This window comes from Babylonia areolata, chromosome 1 (genome assembly GCF_041734735.1).
Source record: "Babylonia areolata isolate BAREFJ2019XMU chromosome 1, ASM4173473v1, whole genome shotgun sequence".
Classification (NCBI taxonomy): Eukaryota; Metazoa; Mollusca; class Gastropoda; order Neogastropoda; family Buccinidae; genus Babylonia; species Babylonia areolata.
Window position 1 is genome coordinate 24,874,713 of NC_134876.1, and position 14,039 is coordinate 24,888,751.

At 40.0% G+C, this 14,039-nt stretch overlaps 1 protein-coding gene across 1 annotated transcript in view; it reads left to right on the top strand.

The window, feature by feature from the left end:
* The first annotated feature begins 304 nt into the window (after positions 1–304).
* The window catches only part of LOC143291639 (transcription factor Sp9-like), a 62,842-nt gene continuing 49,107 nt past the window's right edge, over positions 305–14,039 (top strand). Inside the window, exon 1 of the mRNA XM_076601615.1 lies at positions 305–652. Within this exon, the coding sequence (XP_076457730.1) occupies positions 632–652 (21 nt within the window). The 5' untranslated portion in view covers positions 305–631. The remainder of the gene's footprint in view (positions 653–14,039) is intronic.

Consider the following 14,039-nt stretch of genomic DNA (forward strand, 5'->3'; position numbering starts at 1 on the left):
GTCACCACGCCGCCCCTCCCCCCCCCCCCCCCTCTCCCCAACATCCCTCCCCCTCCCTCCCCTCCCCTCGCGACAACTTCCCTTCCTCCCCTCCCCTTCTCCTCCCAACAACAACTCCAACGCCCCTGATTGCAGGGTTGGGCCGTCCGCCGCTCCCATCAATCATGGCGCGAGCGTGCGTTTGATTGGTCCGAGCGCTGGTCGGGCGACGAGGGGGCGTGGCCCGGGGGGCGTAGCCGCCTCATCAGGAAGCAGTTGAAGCGTGCAGGTGCCGCGAGTCAGTTGATTCAGTTACATGCAGACGACAAGGGCTTGTCTGCTGTTTTGGGGAGGGACGGACCGACAGACAGACACACGGTAGCTGGGAGGGGAGACATTCTGACTCGAGTGTCCAAAGTTCGCTGCCCGATCTGGTTTTGTGTTGTTGTTTTTGTTACTGACTGACTTCTTACCTTGCAACGATCGTCGGCTGTTATTTTTTTCTTTTTTTTTTCTTTTCTTTCTTTTCCTTTTTCTTCCAACTTTGTGACGTTGAGTGAAGGAAACTGATTAACAGTGGCAGTGTCAGCTAGTGGCAGACTGGGTACACTTGCTTTGGCCAGCTGATACGTGCTGGTCTGGGCTCTGGAACATGGCGACAACGTTACTGGGGGTAAGTCCGTCCAGGTTTTGTCTCTGAGAACTCTCCGCCGGCTGTGGCACTGTCCCGTCCCGTCCTGTCCTGTCCTGTCCTGTCCTGTCTCTCTGGTCTTGTCTTGTCTGTCCTGTGTGTTTGAACAGAGTGCACGTTGGATGGTCAGTTTTTGTCGATTTTTTTTTTTTTTTTTGTGTGGTCAGTTTGCTTGTTGTTCATTTCTTTGCGTGTTGTCGTCAGTTTCCGTGAAGGGGATGTCATTGTACTCAGTGCTCTGTTGAAGTGACAGCATGGAGATTGTCCGGGTACTTTGATGACACGCCCCAGCTCCTGTTTCTTTATCGGCTGGAATTGTTCAGCAGCAGTTTTAATTAAACTCTTTGAAATTGTTGCAGCTAGGTAGGCCTACCACGTGAGTTGCAGGTTGGCGTGTGTGTGTGTGTGTGTGTGTGTGTGTGTGTGTGTGTGTGTGTGTGTGTCAGTGTGTGTGTGTGTGTGTGTGTGTGTGTGTGTGTGTGTGTGTGTGTGTGTGTGTGTGTGGCTCGTATAGGTGAGAGTTGGTCGTCTGTCATTACGAGACGATTTGTACCGCTGTACCGTGCGTAAACAACTATTGACCAATGATTTAAACTGATACAAGAGACCATTGTAAGTAAACCACTTTCAAAAAAACAACTATAAACGAATACCAAATGTACGGGCAAAACAATTAAATCAGAAATCACCAGGCTTCTATATAAATAAACTGCATTTAAGGTAGACTTTATAGATTTAGCTCATACAAGTCCTGTATGTGCAGTGAATGAATGATTTTCAAACAAAAAGACACAACGATTTCGCCTTTTCCTCTTCCACTTCCTTCGTACCTTTGCATGGTATGAGTGGTTCGGTGTTTTCTGACAGGAAGAGAAACTATAAAAACAGCCAGTATACTTACTCCTCGTGCGGTTGTCTGAAGATCAGAATCAGAATCAGTAAGAGAAATTACATGTGGTTAAGTCTGTGATACATACAGATGTATCGTAATCGCCTATTGGCAATATAAAGCTTAACAGCCTATAAGTCGTTAATCGTAAGTCGTCGTCTTTTTCTTTTTTTTTTCTTCTTTTTTTCTTTTTTTTTAAACAAACGCACGGTGTGTGTGCGTGCGTGTGTGTGTGTGTGTGCGTGCGTGCGTGTGTGTGTGTGTGTGTGTGTGTGAGAGAGAGAGAGAGAGAGAGAGAGAGAGGCGGCAAGACTGCATCAAAGAAGAGACAGAGACAGAGAGCAAAATAAGTCTTGCCAGTCAAAAACAGAGTTGATTTATCAAAGTTCAAGTATTAAAAATGATCTGAGTGGAATGATTATCCAGTCTGCTTGCCAAACTGGTAAAATGAAACCTATGCGGTTTTGACGACCGTATAGTAGTCACCAGATATATATATATATATATATATATATATATATATATATATGTGTGTGTGTGTGTGTGTGTGTGTGTGTGTGTACAGAAAGAGAGAGAGGGGGGAGAGTGAGACTAAACAGAACAATTCCATATGATCTCCAGTAAGAGAAATAACTTTTTTTTAATGCACGAGAATTAGTCATTCAATATGCCCGTGTTCGTAAAAGACATGCCTCACCAAGGAATCAGTCCACCTCACACAGACTGGATTTGCACTTCTCTCTACATCTTAGTGTTCAAGGCAGATATCTATGGTGACGATTAGAGAGTACCTTTTTTTTTTTTAATCAGTGTTTCTCTCTCTCTCTCTCTCTCTCTCTCTTTTTTTTTTTTTTTTTTTTAACTCACCCCACCTCCATAACATATACGAGAAGCTGATGAAGGGTGGCCCAATGGGCAGAGCGCCATGCTGCACTCAGGGTTCGATTCACTGCGGGTTTGTTACTCTTGTTTCCACCAGACGTGGATCGTTGCCAGGGTACTAGTCTTTCGGACGGGGTGATAAAGGGAGGTCGGGTGTGCAGCATAGCACCTGGCCTACGTAACACAAGAAGACATGTGTTCCTGAGGAAACTGGGCTTTGGTAAGGAAATAATAAGATAGTTTGTATCTACCTATGAACGACTTTGAGAGTAACTGTCGCCGCTGAGAAAATAATTAGCAACACGAAACAATTCAATGCATGAGCTAGCTAAGTTGGCAGTAACTGTTTGTCACTGACACAATATTTCGCTGCGTACAAAATCGTTATGCAGAGAATGGATAGTCAGGCACTATCACTTTGAGCTGCACATCAGCAACAACATACTTATTTTGTCGGGGAGGGGGTGGGGGACAAACTGGTAAGTTCAACATTTAAAAGAAATTATTCCTGTGAACTTGAAATTTACATTCCGAGAAAATAATGAAAGAATTATCTACACTCTGAACTTCTTCGACAGTCGTTCACACTGATATTAAAATTTGATAGAATATAGTTATGGAACAGGACAGTCCTTTTTCATTTTGAATCATTTTCCTTTCTTCGAGACTGCACACACACACACACACACACACACACACACACACACACACACACACACACACAGTGCGCTTATATATATATATATATATATATATATATATGTATATGTGTGTATACACACACACACACACACACACACACACATACATACATACATATATATATATATATATATATATATATATATATATTTATATACAGAGAGAAAGAGAGAGAGAACAGCGCGTTGTTTGTATCCGAAGGTGAGGCATCAGCTGTCTTCCCTTCATGTGTTCACTTTCTTGCAGACATGGTGTAGCATTTATGGATCAGTCCGCACTCTTTATCACCTCTTCGAAACTGAACTGAAAGAGACGTGCGTGAGGGCGAATCTTTTTTTCTTCTGTTGCGTATAACCAAAATATCGGGCTATATCACAACTAAGATGATATCTTTCGGGAAGAAAAAAAACAAAACAATAAAATGGTGGGAAGCAAGAACTAGATTCCTTTCCTTAGAATTGAAAGAAAAAAAAAAGCTACAACTAATAAACTTGCGCTGATTGAAGAAGTAATTTTATGGTGCTGACGTAAAGATATGAATGATACGGCTTTGGCGGATGTGCCTTTTCCCGTCTCCATCCATAACTTGAGATAACAATTTTCTGCAAATACGACTACCGTCAAGTGGAACGATCGTGAGACTGGATTGTTTCCGCACATCATTTTATTCACACAAGCGGCACTGTGTTGAGACAGCTTATTATAATCATTGTTATTACTGGGAGTTGGTAAACAAGCTCTGTGCATAAAAAATAACTTTAAAAAAAAAAAAAGAAAAAGAGAAAAAAATTCAGGTAAAGTCTCTCTCTCTCTCTTTCTCTCCCCTCCTCTCTCTCTCTCTTTCTCTCTCTCGATAACTCAATAGTAATAATGGCATGAAAAGCATAGTTTATCGAATACAGAAAAACAGCAACAACAACAACAACAACAAAACACAGACCTATTTTCTCACTTTCCAACATAGTGTGTCCTGTTTTATTTCCATATTCATACATTCATGCATTTGTTTTGTTAAGAATAGTTTTATTCTAAAATAGTCATACTGTAAACTTTGCACACATTCGAGCACTCGTACAGACCGGACACAAAATGCAAACACAGAAAGATCAGTATTAATTTTGTGTTCTGCAGTATGCTGATCCGTTAGGATGGTCTCAGAAACTGTAAAAATGAAAACGAAACAAAGCAATGGAATTGAAAGGCATGTAAACACTCCTCGTGGAAAGAGGTTCTTTTTCTAAAAAAATGAACGTCTACACTCGGACACTGGCGCCAGAAGACTGCAGAAATATCTTCGTGAATCGATAGGAAAAACAAATCAAACTGCACGCAGGAAAAAATACAAAAACTAGAGGCAAAGCCTTCAAGACTCACTTGTGCTTCACGCTTTATCCTGTAAAGGAATCATTAGGAAGAAAAAAAAAGAGATTTTAAAAATGGTTGAAAAGTGCTCTGTATTGAATATGATGGATAAGCTTGGGAGAAGAAAAAAGAAAAGAAAAGAAAAAAAATGTAATGTTTAAGATGAGAAAGATCAGTTTAAAGCAAATTAAGTCCCCTAGCATTAATTACAGAGTAATTTCCCTTTTTTACTATTTGCACCAAAACGTTTGCAAAATAAATAAAACTTCCATGCTTAGCAAAAGAAGTTCCTGTTTGAACAAAAAATGATAATAATGACTGCTCTTGTTGTTGTGTCTGAATATCAGATCAAAGTGCCAAGTTTAGAGAATACAAAAAATATAGATATAACAGTAAATGCAGTTTGCATATAATAAGGCTTCATTTTTTATTTTTTTTGTGCCCATCCCAGAGGTGCAATATTGTTTTAAACAAGATGACTGGAAAGAACTGAATTTTTCCTATTTTTATGCCTAATTTGGTGTCAACTGACAAAGTATTTGCAGAGAAAATGTCAGTGTTAAAATTTACCACGGACACACACAGACACAGACACACACACATACACACACACACACACAGACAACCGAACACCGGGTTAAAACATAGACTCACTTTGTTTACACAAGTGAGTCAAAAATGGGTGGCGCTGTAGTGTAGCGACGCGCTCGCCCTGGAGAGATCAGCCCGAATTTCACACAGAGAAATCTGTTGTGATAAAAAGAAATACAACTACAATCTAAAACAAATACAGCAAGGCACGATGGAGACCAGTCATCTGGGCCGACAGTTATGATTATGATTATGTTGGTACACATTATTTCAAGCACGGTTGTTTACATGTTTTAACTTGGTCCGAGTTTGTTTGTTTTTTTGTTTGTTTTTAATAATTTTTGTTTCTCTTTGGGCTTAATTATTTTTCCCCGATATATATGTGGTGATAAAAAAAACAACAACCAAATAATCGATTCACTCTTTCCTTGACAATATACCCATGCTATTTTGTGCTACTTTAACTCACTCAGTACGGCCAGTCCTCTCTTCTCCTCTACACAGACCCCTCGGATGTCCAGTGGGTGTCTGAATGACCCAACCTTTAGCTTCCGTCGTCCAAATTGTGGTATTTTTGGTCAACATTCACCTCTTCAGTATAAGAGCCTTCCGCTTGCAATATTTTGATGATGGTAATTGGGGTGAAACGCTGTTAACGTCGTCTCTTTCGCCGTTCGTATGGAAAGAGTTAATTGAATGGTTTTTTTTTGTTTGTTTTTTGTTTTTGTTTTTTTCTCATGAGAATCCATCATGCATGTAATGATGGGAGACACGGGAAATTTCTGTTTCGATTTTATCGGTGTTTCCTGCTTGCCCCGTGCTTGCTATATTATGATAAATCAAACATTTATTGTAATGCCGTGTGTAACATTTGGACACGGATCGTTCGTTTCTAACCTATAGGCACCTTGGGTGAAACTGACGAATGCGATTGTATCAATTTTATCACGATTTTATGTTTGCTTTGAAGCAAGTGTTGTTGTTTTTGTTTGTTTGTTTTTTGGTTTTTGTTGTAGTTTTTCTTTTCTTTTTTTTCTTAGAGAGAGAGAGAGAGAGAGAGAGAGAGAGAGAGAGAGAGAGAATTATGACATACGATCGAACTAACATGCGAAAAGTAAGGTGTGAATTTTTTCAAGTTGACGAATCAAATTATCAGGGATGAGAACGATTATGCGTATATGTAGATGTAAAATAATGTGTAGCAATAAAGTGTTGTGTCATATATTTGTTTTTGTCCATTTGTTTATTTCACTTATTTTTGTCTACATATTTATTTCACGTGTAGCTCACAGTCTCTGGCAAATATAAGTTGTAACAAGATTAACAGTTTGTCTCAAATATTGCGGCAGGTGTTGTATTATTTGTTCTTGTTGTGTTTGCATTTTTATTTTTTCATAACGTAATCAATGCAAAATTGGATTATGACGGGAAAGTAATATACTCCTTTTTTTTTTTTTGTGGATGTTGTTGTTGTTTTTTGTTGTTGGAAAACTGACTCGTTTATAGAATGTTGTATATATTATCATATGTATATATCAATTATCTGTTTTGCGATATGTGTGATCTGTCCGTACCAATCCGAACTTAACATGGTGTGTTGTCATGTCGGCAGAGGTTGTGTTGTCTGAGGTAGGAGGAAGGTGGCAGAATGGTTAAGACGCTCAGCTGCCAATACAGAGTTCGTGAGGGTGTGGGTTCGAATCCCGCTCTCGCCCTTTCTCCTAAGTTTGACTGGAAAATCAAACTGAGCGTCTGGTCTTTCGGATGAGACGATAAACCGAGGTCCCGTGTGCAGCACGCACTTGGCGCACTGAAAAAGAACCCATGGCAACGAGAGTGTTGTCCTCTGGCGAAATTACGTAAAATGAAATCCACTTTCATAGGTACACAAATATGTAAGCATGCACTCAAGGCCTGACTAAGCGCGTTGGGTTATGCTGCTGGTCAGGCATCTGCTCAACAGATGTGGTGTAGCGTGTATGGATTTGTCCGAACGCAGTGACGCCTCCTTGAGAAAGTGAAACTGAAACTGAAACTGTGTTGTCTGAGGATAAATGACTAATAGTAGAAACGGCAGGATATATTACAATGTTTTGTCACGTTGTCAAAGTGACATACAGATTGTTATGAAGCACTTTCTGCTGCTGCTGTGAAAAAAAAAAGTATGATAGGTATGTGTAATAATCGAGTGTGTCAGTTTAATGGTTTATGATTTTTGTATAATATGTATAATTCATATCGTTATTGTCATTGGTCCATATATATATATATTTGTTGCACTCTTTGACACTGACATATGTTTATTTCCGTGTATATAATCATGTACACTCGCGCGCGCGCAAACACACACACACACACACACACACACGAACGCACATTTCTGCACTTTCAACTTCATCTCTGAATTACTTAGGTTTAATTTCTTTCCCTTCTATCTATCTCCCTTTTATGTCTGTCTGTCTTTGACTGCACTGAGAACAAGTGTAAATCATTGATGGTTTGGGTCAGCGATCCGATGAGAAGTGTCGTGGTGAGCACGCAATATGTTCATCACCGTTTTCTCTGAATCAATTCTGAAGACATGATGAGCAACAGTCCCCGGGCGATAAGTGTCACTGGGATTCCGGACCTGCTTAATTAAAGATAATTGTACTCTCCTGACCTTTGGCGTTACGGGATCCACTTATCTTGTGTGTATACGTGTGTGTGTGTGTGTGTGTGTGTGTGTGTGTGTGTGTGTGTGTTTCTCTTACTCCCAGGTGTTTTATCAGTTTCTGTGTTGTCGGTCCATCTCTCTTTGTCCCTCACCCTCGTCTCTCTGAGAGTCCCCCCCCCCCTCTCTCTCTCTCTCTCTCTCCTCTCTCTCTCATTGTATGTTTTATGTTTATGTTATGTTATGAATTTGTTCTATAGTCTCATCCCCTTTGCAATTTCTTTCGCAAATATTTCCGTAGAAAGTATGTTTTCATTTGAATCTCTCTCCACCCCCACCCCCCACCCCCTTACCCCCCCCCCCTCTCTCTCTCTCTCTCTCTCTCTGTGCCTACCTACCGACCTATCTATCTGACAGACTTGTCAGGCAGTCATGCTTTCTATCACAAATTATTTGCCTATTTTTGTGTTGAGGGGGGCTCGGGGGGCGGGGGGGGGGGTACGATGGGTTGGAGAGGGGAGGAAAAAGAGGAGAGTAGGGGTTTGACTCGCTTTTCTGTTGGAGTGGAAATCTTCCCTTATGTCTCCCTCTTTGCTGCACTGCTGGGCCGCTGGTCTGTACAGTGGAGGCAGCAAGTTGTCCGTCAGCTTTTCACGTGGCTGTCAGTTTCGTGACAGATTAGTCACACGTGGGTGAACACAAGAGGGGAGGGGAGGGAGGGAGGGAGGTAGGGAGGTGGGAGAGAAGGAGGAAGGAGGAGGGGAAGTGCAAACGGCAAGGGACAGAGTACTGAAGGGGTGGTGGTGGTGGTGGTGGGTGGGGGTCGTGGGGGGGGGGGGGGGGGGGGGGGGGGGGGAGGAGAGTGGTGGATCTTGATGAAGAAGGAAGAGATGTATCGGTGCCATTGTATTTTTGGTGTGTGTGTGTGTGTGTGTGTGTGTGTTTTCAGTAACGTATCCATGCATAACTGCATGCATGTATGAATATAATATGTATGTATGTTTCGTGTGGTTTCCAAGTCCGTCGTGGGCGAAGTGGTTTTTTTGTTTTTTTTTTTGTTTTTTTTTTTAATGGATGTTGGGTGGTGATAGGAATGAATGTGCAACGTGTATTATTATTAATGATTGATTAATTGGTTCGCATTGATTTCCATTCTAAATTCTGTCCATACTTTATTTCGAATACTGATAACATGATAATAATCATCATCAACCTCCCTCATGTATCATGGTCGTTGTTGCAATTTTTAGCAGTAGTAGCGGTAGTGCTATTGCTGCCATTTTCATGTCGTGTAATATGTACACACACACACACACACACACACACACACACACACACACACACACACACAACCTTCTGAACTACGGTTAGGGCCCATACATATTTGCTACTTCCACGCCAGTCTGGTCTGCTTTTTCTATTAAAAAAAATATTCTCTTTTTATGTCGGTCTCATTGTACGTTTGACTGAATGAATTCTATATTACTGTGCGTTCTGCCCACTTAAGGAGCAGAATTATGAAGAGAGAGAGAGGGAGAGGGAGAGAGAGAGAGGGAGAGAGCTGAATATTTGTCGTGTTTAAATACTTGTTCCTTTTTCATTTATTCAACGAAAAAAAAAGTTTGGTGGTGGCTGGTTTAGTGAAAAGAGCGAGGGTGGAGAGAATACTCGGGGGACTGGGTGGGTGTGGGGGGGGGGATGGGATGGGGGGGGAAGTAGAGGTTGGAGTGGGGGCTGGGTGATGGAGGTGGAGGTGGGGGGTGTGGGGGGGAGGTGCGGGATGAATTGAATGGTGGTGGCCGTGTCAAGCGGGTTGACGCTGTACACGAGTTGTTTCACAACGTTGTCAACGGTTTGCCGACGTTCCACGCTGATGTCCTCATTGTCAGTCCCTCCATGGGAACACTTGTTTCCATAGTTTTTTTCTTTCTTTTTTTATATTTATTTTTTTAGGTGGTCTCTCAGAGAGAGAGAGAGAGAGAGAGAGAGAGAGGGAAAGGGTGAAGTAGCGTTTAAACTGTTTACCCGCTTTTCCTTCTCAACACCTTGTTTTCCTCTTCTTCTTCTTCTTCTTCTTCTTGTCGTTGTTGTTGTTTGTTATTGTTTAATCTTTTTTTCATTGCCGTTTTACCATTATCATATATTTTGTTTTTTTAAAGATAGACTCATAGCCAGTTGTGTTTTATATTATTATTGTTGTTTTATTGTTGTTGTTGTTGTTGTTGTTGTTATTATTATTATTAATTTTGTTGTTGTTGTTGATGATGATGTTGCGGTTTAATTCGCAGAGAGAACACTCAGTGAACACTGAAATGTTTAATGTCATTATCTGTGGAGCTCTAGTGACACAGAAGTAGGTACAAATCAGAACAAAACTGGTGCAAAACAGATAAAAAAAAAAGGAACAGAAAGGGGAAAAAAAAACAACCACCATAATTGAAGCAGAATAAACTACTACAAAGGGATAAGCAACACTTTGGTACTTGTCCTTGGCTCAAAAAGCCAAGCCGTGTGGCATATATATAGAGAGAGACAGTTTCAGTTTCAGTTTCAGTAGCTCAAGGAGGCGTCACTGCGTTCGGACAAAACCATATACGCTACACCACATCTGCCAAGCAGATGCCTGACCAGCAGCGTAACCCAACGCGCTTAGTCAGGCCTTGAGAGAAAAAAAAAGGGGGGAATAAATAATAGATAAGCTTACATAAATAAATAAAATAATAATTATGATATAGAAAAAGGTAGTAGTAATAATAATGATAATAATAATGATAATAATAATATATATAAATAAAATAAAATAAAATAAATAAATAAGACAGAGAGAGACAGAGAGAGAGAGAGAGAGAGAGAGCAGCCCCACTAAACGCACAGCACAGCACAGCACAGCACATCATAGTTCACCCAGTGCACACACAGGCGATACAAGCGCTAATAAGAACTACAAACGATCCGGCCGCTTATCTCCCCTGGCCCCGACCTCGTAAACACTTCACCTTCCCCGCCCCCCCTCTCCTGATAACACTGCGCCACTTGTGACGTCTGCTTCAAGGGGGGAGAGGGGGGTGTGGGGGGAGAGGGGGTGGTGGTGGTGTGAGGGTGCAGAGGAAGGGAGCCATGCTAATAATGCCGATTCCAGACTGAATACTCTTTATTTGTTTGCAGATTTTTTTTTTTTTAACTGATTTTGCCTGCTTCCAGAGAACAATTATATTTGCCGTTGAAAAAGGATGTTGTTGTTGTTGCAATAATGATAATAATGACAATAATAATGATAATGATGATAATGTTGTTGTTGTATGTTAGAGGACGTAATTAGCAGTAAGTATTTCTGTTGTTGATATTAGGATTACTATTGTGATTATCATTACCATTATTATTATTATTATTATTATCGGACAAAATAGTAGGCTTGGGGGAAGCATTGGATTAAATAGTGGTTTCTTTATACATTAGATTCATAGTTCCAGATGAAATGTTTGCAAAAGTGAATGCCGTGCCAGCATGGGATTGTCAATACAGCCATGACAATCTCTGTGGGTCCCACGGAACACAGTCCAGGCCCCAGGTCCACTACAGAAACCACCAGCACTGCTTCCTGACTGGAGTTCACATCAACTCTTCGGGTTAGATGATTATATGAGTTAGTTCATATTCACAGTCATTGAAGAATTAATCGGCTGATAAAGATGATACGGATGTGTGCTTGACACATAGTGTTCATAGTCACAGTCAATGAAGACTTAATCGGCTGATAAAGATGATACGATGTATGCTTCACACATCGTGCAAACAATTCAGTTCAAAAACATCTGATTGTTGGCATCAATTGAATAAAACAATTAGATTTAATTCACATCTTCGTCAACCAAAGACTTCGCCCTTAAAAAAAAATTAAATAAAAAAAAGAAAGAAAGAAAGACCCATCCTTGTTTACCTTATAGGTGTCAGTCATCATGCAAATAGGAAAACATCCAAGTACGAAAAACATAACATTTTAAGAAACAGGTGAAATATATATGGGGGAAAAAAAAAGATGTGTACCCTTCCTTGATCACCAGGCTGTACGTGTGAGTCGCCATGTGGGAAAGGAAAACATTTTAAACTGTTTCCAGTAAACCTGATGAACACTCCTCATCTTCATTTCGTTTTCCTTCAAAAACACATTACGAATGAGTTAACGGATCTGCATGGAGAGAGAGAGAGAGAGAGAGAGAGAGAGAGAGAGTTTGTTTTAGCTGTGTGTGTGAGTGTGTGTGTTTCTTTTCCCCCCAAACATTTCAATCTTGTTAAAGTGTAAGCGTTCATTGCAGGGCGGTTTTCTAGCATTTTACATCCGATTGCTAAGAGTACAAGATTGCTATAAAATATCTGTCAGGTTTTAAAAGGTTTTTTTTTTTTTCTTTTTTCCTTTTTTTCTTTTTTTTTTGCGGAGATTTTTTCAGCAATATCGAAAATGTTTTTGTGTTCCAAAAGACTCGAAATTAAAGACAAAAATGAAATATAGCTGTCGTATCTAAATCTTTAAATCTTGATTATATATATATATATATATATATATATATATATATATATATATATATATATATATATATATATACGTATATATATATATAAATATATATATATATATATATATATATATATATATATATATCTGTGTGTGTGTGTGTGTGTGTGTGTGTGTGTGTGCTGCTGCTGCTGGAACGGAAATGAACATGGATATGGTGTGATAAATATATAAATAAACTTTTTACTCTTACTGCTACCCATCCTGTTACTACTATAAATAATAATAGTAAGAATAATAGTGATAATATCACACTGAATGGAATAGGGTCAGACAAATAACCAGGCGACCACTCATCAATTGGAGAACAACCGGAGAAATCTTTTCGCGAACAAAGTATTGAATAAACAGATTATTTTAAAAATGAAAAAAAATATGTTTATATTTCATGTTTATATTTCAAATGAGCGCCACGTAATGATAAGGGTGTGTGTGTGTGTGTGTGTGTGGGGGGGGGGGGGGGTTGGGATGGGGGGCGAGGTGTGTGTGTGTGTGTGTGAAAAGAAAACAAACAAGGAAAAACGAAATGAAGTACTGTCCCCTACTGCTCGGAAAGTAACTAGAGGAAACAAAGAAATAAGCATAAAAAACAAACTTTTTTTTCCAGATATAACTGGAGAAACAAGAATACTTTATGATTTCTAAAAGAGAAAATATCGACACGATCGTTGATAAAAAGGCGACATATTAGAAAAAAACAACAACAAAAAAACCCATTGTTCTCAGAACCACAGAACAATACTAAGTTCGATATCGCCCCCAGCTTCCAATAAAGAACACTACAGACTTGATACAGTACAAGCTCCTGAAAAAAAGGGGAGAAAAAGAAAAGAAAAGAAAATATATATATATATATATATATATATATATATATAGATCCAGATTTTTATCAGTACCAAAACGATAATGATAATATATTAACAATAAGAATGATAATAATGATGATAATAATACAATATAGCAACAAATTAAGATAAAGGGGAGTTAACATGCAGAAACCCGCCCTGTGACAAACAGACCTAGAGGAATGTGGTGAACAGTTCCTCTGTGCGGCACCCCGCTGACCACAGAGCTGAGAAGAAGATGAAGAAGAAGAAGAAAAGAAGAAGAAGAAAACAGAAACACATCATACATCAGATGATAGACTACGATGCACACATTACAATTAAAATCCACCATTTTCCATCAGTCGCGAACCATGAAGACGTTATGTGATTCCAGAGATGAGAACGCGGCCCAAAGGCAAATAAAGAACCACACATATGATTGATAATCAAATATACCTGAGACATAGAAGAAAGCAGTTCTGGGAATCGACAGTGAAGTAGCAGGGTAGAGGTTTCAGGAGGCAGTGTATCGAGAAGGGAAGTGTAAGATGCCAGTGGGGCAGGATGTTTCAGAGTTTCACATTGCTCTCCGCCATCTTCTTCTTCTTCTTCTGCGTTCGTGGGCTTCAACTCCCACGTTCACTCGTATATACGCGAGTGGGCTTTGTACGTGTATGACCGTTTTTACCCCGCCATGTAGGCAGCCATACTCCGCTTTCGGGGGTGTGCATGCTGGGTATGTTCTTGTTTCCATAACACACCGAACGCTGACATGGATTACAGGATCTTTAACGTGCGTATTTGATCTTATGCTTGCGTATACACACGAAGGGGGTTCAGGCACTGGCAGGTCTGCACATATGTTGACCTGGGAGATCGTAAAAATCTCCACC